The sequence below is a fragment of the Tachysurus vachellii genome, chromosome 19, assembly GCF_030014155.1.
Source record: "Tachysurus vachellii isolate PV-2020 chromosome 19, HZAU_Pvac_v1, whole genome shotgun sequence".
NCBI classification, from domain to species: domain Eukaryota; kingdom Metazoa; phylum Chordata; class Actinopteri; order Siluriformes; family Bagridae; genus Tachysurus; species Tachysurus vachellii.
Window position 1 is genome coordinate 13479941 of NC_083478.1, and position 10467 is coordinate 13490407.

At 38.1% G+C, this 10467-nt stretch overlaps 1 protein-coding gene across 1 annotated transcript; it reads right to left on the reverse strand.

The window, feature by feature from the left end:
• Positions 1-6329: 6329 nt before the first annotated feature.
• LOC132861975 (keratin, type I cytoskeletal 18-like) lies at positions 6330-10213 on the reverse strand. Its single transcript, XM_060893748.1, has 7 exons — positions 9693-10213; positions 8134-8216; positions 7827-7983; positions 7568-7732; positions 7304-7429; positions 6862-7082; positions 6330-6766 (listed from the first exon to the last, which is right to left on the reverse strand). The coding sequence occupies exons 1-7, from the start codon at positions 10116-10118 to the stop codon at positions 6652-6654; spliced, it is 1293 nt and encodes a 430-aa protein (XP_060749731.1). The 5' UTR covers positions 10119-10213; the 3' UTR covers positions 6330-6651.
• Positions 10214-10467: the final 254 nt, after the last annotated feature.

The following is a 10467-nucleotide window of genomic DNA, read 5'->3' on the forward strand; positions in this document are numbered from 1 at the left end:
ATGGCAAAGGTGTTTTTTTAATTCATATATTCATATAGAAATGAAAACGTATATTCTTTGGATTTATTTGTTACAACAGCAATGAGTAACACACAGTGTGATACATATACAGATACAGGGCACTTTCTTATGAGACTACTTTCTTACTTTTGTAAGCCTGTATATTGGTATAAGGAATGAGCAAGCTGTTCCATCCATAGCATACTCTTTTGCTTATCCTCCCAAACCAAAAGTCTGGTTTCCATGGAGAAGCCCAAATTTAGGAGTTTTTATTACAGACTACCATGGTAACCCTGCTTAGCATTCCTCTGGGTTTTCCCTGAAATTAAATGTGGAAGATGCCAGAACGGTGGGGCCATGTGCCACACACCACACCATGATGGCTAACACATGGCCAGGGGAAAATATAACAGCTAGCCTGCGGTGTTCTTGACTATTACTTTGTTTGTTTTTTCTCAGCCACTTTTAGCTTATCTGACTAAGAAGAAGCTTCTGGAAAAGAAAGGAAGTTACTCATTTGTTCACAAAATCAGTGAGATAATACACTAAAGTGAGGACAGCCTACTGCAAAAGCAAAATGAACATCAGGGATTAAAATAGACATACAGTACGGTATGTAGTTTCTGACCAGCAGTGCAGGGGTTAAATTTAATCTCACCAAATCCAAATGCAAAATATAAGGTGCTGCATCGTTATTAAATTCAAATAAAGCATGCAGCTCTAAGTCCTTCATTCTCTTCCATACAGGACATGATATTTAATCTACACTTCTTTTGTGTAGAACTACAGGAGACAACACAGGACAAAGTACACTGCATAGACCTGTACAGAACTACATACAGTGCATGTGTGCATACTGTGCAAGACAGTACAGGACAATAACTGACACTGCAGCACCAATTACACAGTTTTATAATATACATAAATATAATATTAATATAATAAAAAACCAGCAGTCTAAAAAGAAATGTGTAAAATTAGCAAAGGGAGTGCAGTCGTGTGTGTGTGGTTGGTTGGTGTCAGTCCAAGCTCTGTCTATTGAGGAGTCTGATGGCTTAGGGGAAGAAATTGTTACGCACTCTGTCTGTGTGAGCCTGAATGCTTTGCTACCTTTTTCCAGATGGCAAGAGGGTGAAAAGTGTGTGTGAGGGGTGCATGGGGTCATCTACAATGCTGCTGGCACAATGACGTCCTATAACTAATTTAACTCTGAAGTTCTAGAAAAGTAATTTTAGTTCTAGAAAATCCTGTAATTTTTTTTTTGGGACCTTAAGAAAGATTAAACTTTTTATCAAAATGTCTACCAAAAATTTTCATTCTTATTTTACATATAAGAAGAACATAGACACTGTTGCTAAAATGGTCAACAAATTCAAAACCACTGGATGTGTTGTGGACCAACTGAGAAGTGACATCCTCCAACATCCACTGTCGAAAACATAACTAATATGGCACCTAATTGTTAAATAGTTATGTAAGTGCCACATCAATCCCTGTTTGAGACACATTGTAATATCCATATACAAAATTTGTTGCAACTTCTCATGCTGTTCTCTGATTTTTAACTTAATTTTGAACTCAAAGGAGCTCTTTCAAGAAGCAGTGAAAGAGGAGGGACGACTTCAGTGGAAAATCTGTAAAACAGCCTGCCACAAGCGCTCCTTTCAGAAGAAACCACAGTGGAACTTTCTATACGTAATGATTGCACATTGCCAGTAGATGTCCATTTTTCAAAAACCAGTTCATTGGGTTTGTCTCCCTGATTTGGTATAAAATAAGTTTTTAGTTTCCCTAAAAATGGGTAACATTTAAATATAAAATGAAATTCAGAAAAAATTTAAGTTGTGGTGATTTGCATTTTTGCTTAAAAGCAGGACATGACATGCTGCACTTTTGATTAGATCTAATGTTCTCTCTTGACATGTGATATGGGGATTCCTCTAAATGCTAAACATACAATACTACACAACCAACCAACTGAAGAAAAACCACAACAAAAACATGACCTATTCTGTTTTGGGTGTTATACAGGACACAAGCAGAAGTAATAATTAGCATGGCTTATAGAATTAGCTTATTGTTGACTCATGTTTCTGACACTATAAGCATGTCTTCTCATTGGTGAAGAATCAGCACATTCTGTTATCTACCTGGGAAATCTTGTGCATTTCTGTTGGGACCTAAAAGCATCAGAAATGATTCTATAAATAAAATGTTGACTTTGAGATTCAGTTATTTTTATAAATAATATAACACATAACATGTTAGCTTGACATCCAGTTGAAAGGATGTTTCATCCAGACACTTGTTCCCAAGTCTTAAATTCTTGTTCAAAATGTATTTGTCACAAACATAACCGTAGCAGTAAGACATGTCTGTGTCCGAAGTAGAAAAAAGGGAACAAAGCAAAGCAAAGGGAATTAAATTTATAGAAATTGGTGGCAGAAGAACATAATTATTGTGAATAAAGTGTAGAAGTGTGCAATATACGCAAGATATTCTGTGCAAAAATCTGTTTGAGGTATTCATGTTGTGTAGAATAGTCCCAAAAACCTCCAACGTTTTGTATTATGTGTCCTCCTAGTTGAATTCTATTCATTTTCTGTGTGTTGGCCTTCAGGGATCAGAAGTGCTTCCCAGAATGCAACAGATAAAAGAATCCGTTGTTTGGATGGCTTTATTATCTTCATGGCCTTGGTTCAGCACCTCTTGCTGTAGATACAGTAGACTACAGGTCAGGGAGATCAGTGCACTGTCTGGACAGCTTGTCTATCCTACTTGCTGCTTTCGCGTAAACCTAGCTGTGATGCTTCTTGGGGATTATCTTGATTATCAGGATTATCTTGATGGGGCAGGTTATGCGGTTCTATTAGAGGGCAGTTTAAAGTTTCCTAAGGTGGTAAAGATGCTAAATAGCTTCACATCATCGTCCTGTGTGATGTGAAGACAGAAGGTACTGCATACTCTCCACTCTCTCCTCTGGGGTCCCATTGATCCACTGTCAACTCCTTTGTCCTGCTGACTTTCAGAAGGGGATTTCTCCCTCGCACCGATTTCATAAGACATCACATGAATTTGCTTATCCCTACATCATTTAAAGCTCAGGTTCAGATATGAAGAAACCTTGGGGTTTCATCATGGGGTGACTCTGTATTGTGCAACTGTAAATTATTTCAATACATTAACTGTACACTATATAAACAAATTTTAAATATGAACATTAGCATACTTTCTAAATTCTTGTTTTAAAATGAAGCCTTTTCTGATGAAGTTATTAAATGTTTAATGAAAGAGACTTGTGTTATTGTATCAGACACAGTAACTAACTGTGGCAGTCCAAAGCCATTTCCATGGTTTTTAAGTGGTACAATCTGGACATAAGCCTTTGCTGGACATACTGTAAGGCAGGAATACACTGTGGCCCTGTATGGTACTGTACGTACCTGGTGCACTCCTTGTCCTCATACTTTGGAAAACTTTCAAAGCAGGTGGTGGTAAAGAAAATTCTTAATAATTCAGAGTACATAAGGGATAAGTGTTAAGTGCATATTCATTTATTCATTCATTCACCGCTTTAGCAAAGTGATGTTAAGATGGGCCAAGTGCCAAACCCTGGGCAAGAGAACTGGTGTGTAGGGGAGATTTAGCATAGCCAATCTGCCAGTGGAATCCAAAGGAAACTCACAGCTACATGAGGAGAGCATGTAAAAATCTATAGAGACAGCAACATAGGAAGCACAGAAACAAAGCAAGGAGCCAGGAGCTGTGACACAGCAGTGCTACTTACTATAATTAAGAGCCAAACACATTGAAAGGAAGAGACTAACTGCCCCGGCAAACACAATCATTGTTCACAACGTTCCTAAACTAGGACATTTAATAGACATTTAACAAAATGGTTGCTAAACACCAAATAACTACAGCCACAAAAATGACAGCTGAGCTGAATGCCTTTGCATTAACAAGGCCTTTATCGGTGGAATTTATGGCCTCTGGTGTATAGGGGCAGACAAAGATATTCAAACACCCAAAGATGCACAGCCTTGTGTACTGTATCACAAAACATACATTTTGGAGCACTGGAAGAGTAAAAAGGTTTAAAGAGTTTCACCAATTTTTCCCACATGTATCAAATCTATTCACAACTATGGTAAATACTCTGGTTTGAGTCTGGGATTTTCACACACAACAGTCTCTAGAGTTTACTCAGAATGGTGAAATAAAGCAAAAACATGCATTGATTGGCAGATCTGCAGACAGAAATGCTTTGTTGATATTGGTCAGTGGAAAATAACCAGAATGGCTTGAGCTGACAGAAAGCCTACAGTAACTTAGATAGATCCAACCTGTCTTGTCTCAGACGTCTAGGCTGGTGAAGATGGTGTAATGGTGTGGAGAATGGTTTCTTTGCACACTATGGGCTGTTAATACCAATCAATCATGAATCACTTGAATTCCAAAGCTTATTTGAGTATTGCTGCTGAGCATGTGCATCCTTTATTGCTACAAATTCAAACCATGTCAACATGGACCACGTCTTGTGGAATCCATGCCACAGAAGATTTTCAGAGCAAAGTGAGTTCCTACCCAGTAATGGCATCCATCAGACCATAAAGCAATGCATCACTGAAGCTTTATGATGCTCTGAAAGAATGACTATCATTTACTTGCTTCCCAACAAATTAGAGAATACAAGGAGAATAAATTCTTACTTGTTTATCAAGGAAACAAAAGCTAAACTCTATCACTCTTGAAATGTTCTTTCACATTATGTGATATATATTTACATTATCTATCACCCTCTTGGTAGATAGATCACTCACTACTCGTAGTGGTATTTCTATTGTGAGTGTGATGATGTTTAATGTCTCATGGTGCATGAGTGCCAATTTCCAGTCAATTTTGACCCAACACCTATGACACAACACTGATTGTTATTTTCCTCAGTAATGCAGGACATACTCATAATATAGAGTATGTTTGGCCCACTGATTCTATAATCACATTAATAATAGGTATTAGCCTATGAATTTATTATTCTTTTAAGTAGCTGTAGCTAAAGAAGAATTTTTTTGGGTATGTTGAAGCCATGCCTATACTGATTAGCTCATAAAGACTGAAGAAGAAATTACACAAGTTGATGTGAGCTCCACTTATAACAGGCAAGCTTTTATAATGCTGAAATCCACAAATACACGATAAGTATTAGTATATTACTAGAGTTATAGAGTTAATAGAGCTTGTTAATAGACAGGGAGACTAATACGTTTCTCCAGTATGATCTTTTACTCTTTTCTCCATTCTGACCTTGTGCATCTTTAAGCAAACACAAACACTGTAATACCAAGGTAGCCATAACAAAAGAGCCACAATCAAAATGATAATAATAAAAGTCAGTTCAGAAATATTTACTAGGAAAACGGATCTACTCACTGTGTGTACAACACACAAGGAAGATTGTGAGTGAAGAAAAGAATCCAAACATTACAGGCTCTGAACTGCACACTTTTTTCTGGGTTGTCAGGTTTTTGTGTTGTAGTTAGATTGAAATGTTCTTCAGGCAGGATTATTTTAGTCCAAAACCTGGTTGCCTCTACCATGAGATTAAAATCTGGATACAGATACAACCAGATTATGATCTCAAACAATGTTTTGCATTGTTTGCCCAGCTCACTTTCTGGATTGGAACCTATTTAAAGCTTGTGGTCTGAACTGAAGAGGTCAAGCCACAGACATGCCAATAGCAAGGGCTTGAAATGTTCTCATGAAATGTTCTCATGTTCTCCAAGATACAATATATAATTTATATGTATATATATATATATATATATATATATATATATATATATATATATATATATATATATATATATGGTAATAATATATAGGGTAATAATCAGTGTATTTGATTGATCAGTGTTTGATAAGTGTGTTTTGTGTATCCATGTAGTGATTTATATAATTGTATATGATGCAATGAAATGAAATGAAAAATGATACTGAATGATGTATGTATTGTACTTCTTACATGATACTATACTGAAGTATCGTATAGTGGAATAGTGGAATGTTTCAGCTTGATCAAACGCAATGTTTAATGAACTAAAAAGCTTCCTTGTGTCATATAAATAGCATGTGACCTTGCACATTGTGTACAGGCCAGGCCAGTCACTTTGCTTAGTAAATATTCATGTAAATCGATGCACCAAATAGGAACTACAATAACAGCTTCATTCAGTCATCATTCTCAAGTAGGATTTGGTACTTAACCAAGTAGTGTGCTTTTTTAGATTGAAAGTGCAATACTTCAAATTTACAGCAACACAAAATGAACATTGTGGCATGGATTTATTGAACATGACCAGTTGGACACAACACAACAAGCAAACAAGACACCGTACATTTTGTGAACAATGTACACCATTTCTGTGATATTTAACAAAAATGTTCTGACATTAACATCATTGGTAGTTCTTGTTACCTTTCGACATGCTTTGCATTAATGCTAAAAAATATTAGCACTGACCAAAATTAATTAAGGCACTAGAGATGCAATAAATATCTTATTAACACCACCCACTGTTTGAATAGTTGTCAGTACAGGCTTATGATTTGTTAGTGTTGTGCTGCTGGTGAAAGCTTGGTGACTGATTACAACTTCCTCTCTTTGGTCTCTGTGGTTGAGGACACCACTTTTCCATCCACCAGTGTCTGTGTGACGGTCATCACTTTGATATTTTTCTGTTCCTCAACTGCATCCTCGAGCCTAAGAAAGAAGCATTTTATTAGCTGAGAATAAAGATTCTAGAATCAACACATTCTGGACAACAAAATGACTTTAAGTTTCAAGCTTAGACTCACGTGAAGTCTCCGCCTTCCAGAAGTCTTCTGTAGGTGGCAATCTCAGCCTCCAGCTTCATCTTCATGTTGAGAAGAGCCTCGTACTCCTGCGTCTGCTGCTGGATGTTGTTGCGCAACTGCGTCAGCTCAGCCTCCAGCTGCATGGTGATGGCATTAACATTCTCGATTTCCATATTGTAGCGCATCTCTGTTTCCCGCAGTGTGCCTTCTAGCGAAGCTTTCTGTAGCAAACAAAAAAAAACAAAAAAGTTTCAAATCATCTGTTTTCTGACCTGCTTATCCTACACAAAGTCCCTGGTAGCCTTGAGGCAGGGGACACCTTGGACATGGAGCCAGGGAAGCCACTAGCACTATGGGTAATGTAGAGTTGATCCTATCACATATGTTTTTAGACTGGGGAAGGAAACCATTATCCACATAGAAAAAATGAAAAGGAACTCACCAGATTTCTCTGTGAGTCCAAATCGATCTCTAGTGCCTGAATCTGTCTGCGGAGATCGTTGACTTCTGTTTGTGCACTCTGGAGGGCCTCTGTGTTCTGTAATACTTGTACCTGCACTTCTTGGATCTGTAAATATGACATCAATTTTTGGATTATGAGCTGAAATCTGGAAATACCAAACTTTTCAATATTTTATTAGCATGATATAGAATTAACAGACTGAATTATTGGAACATCAAAATATTTCACAGCTCTTTATCGTACCTGTGTCTCATGCCAGGCTTTGAGCTCCTCTTGATTCTTTTGGGCCATCTTCTCATACTTGGATCTCATCTCTGCCATAATCTGAGCCAGATCCTGTCCCTTAGGTGCATCAACATCCACCTGCACTCCTGACTGAGAAATCTGGTTTTTCAAATCCATTACCTCCTATAAAAAAAAATAAGATACAAATGTCAAAAGTCATGCAATAATCCTTTTTTTTTGCATAGTGTGTCTTTTGGAGATGCTAGACTACACTTACATTGTCATGGTTCTTCTTGAGGTAGATGAGCTCCTCCTTGAGGGCCTCAATCTCACTTTCCAGGTTCATGCGGCCCACGTTGGTATCATCGATGAGCTTCCTCAGGCCAACAATATCAGCCTCCACTGACTGACGGATAGACAGCTCAGCCTCATACCTATTAAAAAAGGTTCAGTCAGTCTCTACTGCGTAATGCATTTGTGCAGTGGAAAATTTAATTGTGGAGTAAGGTGATCATGTATTATTCATACAGTTTAAGGGCTTCTAGTGAAATCATAATTTGTTATGCAAATACTTGTGAACATACTTCACTCTGAAGTCATCAGCTGCCAGGCGAGCGTTGTCAATCTGGAGCACAAGTCGGGCATTATCCACAGTAGCATCGAAGACCTATAAACAATCCGAAACCTGAATTAGAAAAACTTGGGCTGTTCTAAGAATTGGAAAATTTAAAACAGAATTAGAAAAGAACAGTCAAGAAAAATAAAAAATAAATGACTGGCTGTGATCATCTGCCATAGCAGCAGTTGTCCTCTCTGCTCTGCAGGTTTAGTTTGCTTAGATAAGAGCAGAGGAACAGCAGGTGCCAGAGTCCAGCAGATAATTATTAACAAACAACTAAGTCATTGGCTAAGCCTGTTTAAGGGGACACAAAGCTTGTGATGCAGGCAGGGTGGAGACTATTTCATGCTTCCTGCTAGCCAGGGAGGTTAGATTTGTATGCAAAACACATCCCATTATTATTGTATAAGAATGCAAAAGCAGGAATCAATCATGGCATATACTGTACCAATGATCTAATGTCAGTTAGTTGCAATGATTTCAAGGTAATGCGAAAACTGGTGTAGGCTACATGTATGTATTTGTTTATGTATACATTTCAAACAGACTGGAATTACTTTTCTTTATTCTTAAAAGTTTGTATTATAAGGCTATATATAATATTAAACATTAAAGAAATAATATTTTAATTTGTTTTGAATTTACTTCAATAATTATAAAACCTGATTATTATAATTTGTTCTGTTGCCAAAATGTTTTCATCCCTGTAAGTTACAAAAGTTATGTATTCTTGCTTGATTGACTATGAGAAATGCAAACTTTAGGCTCATTCATATGTGATCAAGCTTCCTGGGCTTGTCTGCTGAGTGACTGAATGACTTTATAACGCTTCGGGAAATATGGCGTGTGAGAGGTGTGAACTGCACCGGCTTATCTTATCTCTCTCAGTATCAGTTCAGCAGCTAACTCAGAACAAAGACAAATCTACTAAATATTCCTTGTTCCATTAGCTACTGTTAAACATCCTTTCTGTGAAATGTAACACATGAGACATGTGAGTCTTTTCCATTCTATTCAGGTTTTCCACATATTGCTCCCTATTCCTGGAATTTGAATCTGCAGGAAATCACAGAGACTTCTCGGTATGTGGTGATGAATAAACACAGGATATAAATGCTCATTCAGCAGCAGACTAGCTTTAAGAAAGAAATAGAGGCCCCACTCAGGTAGTTTAGTAGTTAGACATTAGTAGTCCTTTTGAAACTGCTCCTTCAACCCCCTATCCTTTGTTCTCAGACAATCAAACCTGACTTTAATAGTCCTGTCTCATAGACTAACAAAACACCTGGATTTCCTCCTGCAAAATAAGACCAGCTTTAATTGGCAAAGACCTGCTGTTTCTTCCTTTCCAAATATCTAATAAGTAATAATTTAAAATTCTTTGCACTGTTGAGACATTAAAAGAATAATAATTATAATTTATATGAAGACCGGAGCTGTGAATAAACACAGAGGCCAGTCTAGTCTCAGGGACCAGCAGTACATTAGAGAAATTAATCATACAAACTTTTCAAAGTCGCTCACCTTTTTGCGCAGGTCATCCAGGATGGCTTGATAGTGGCTGTAATCACGCACATCAGGGCCTCGCTTCTCCAGAGCCTCACGGATCTGTTGCTCGAGCTTGCTGTTCGCCTTCTCCAGGGTCCTAACCTTTTCCAGGTAGGAGGCCAGGCGGTCATTCAGGTTCTGCATGGCCATCTTCTCGTTGCCCATGATTTCTCCTGTGGACCCAGAGGCACTTACTTGGAAAGAGGAGGACAGGGAAGAGGATCCCAGCCCACTCTGCAAACCGCTATAGGAGGCTGAGGAGATACGAATATCTTTGCCACCAGCTCCACCATAGGTGCTGACTGCCCGGTAAGAAGGCGCCGCAAAGCACGCAGAGGGGCGCTGGATGGACATCTGAGCCAGGGGACCAGAAGAACGAGAGTAGCTAAACCTTGTGCTCATTTTGGTTCTAGTGAGTAAGTGAGTAAGTGAATGAATGAGAGAAAAGCAGTTTGGACAGAGAGCAGGAAGGCAGCCAAATGAATGCACAGGGCAGAAGTGAGGGAGACCTTCAGCTTTATAAGCAGCTCAGCTTTTGTAGTCCCGCCCACAAGCCCTTCCCTTAGACCAATCATATTCTTCCATGTCGGATTTCTGTCATGAGGCTTTTCAGTGAATGGAATGCATTTAAAAAGTACTACTGTTTTTACAACAGTTTTCTTTTTCCTTCCTTTAATCAAGCTAAATGTCCTGAGTTTCTGAAAAGTGTGTAAATTATTTTAAACGCATGCTTTTTTTTCTTTCCTTCTCT

What these genes read in the sequence shown, in the direction of transcription:
- LOC132861975 (XM_060893748.1), bottom strand. Translation starts at nt 10,118, where the DNA reads ATGAGCACAAGGTTTAGCTACTCTCGTTCTTCTGGTCCCCTGGCTCAG. An exon ending in TGGATGACCTGCGCAAAAAG is followed by an intron (nt 8,217 to 9,692) that starts GTGAGCGACTTT and finishes GATTGTTTATAG; the next exon opens with GTCTTCGATGCTACTGTGGA. An exon ending in TGGACTCACAGAGAAATCTG is followed by an intron (nt 7,083 to 7,303) that starts GTGAGTTCCTTT and finishes TGTTTGCTACAG; the next exon opens with AAAGCTTCGCTAGAAGGCAC.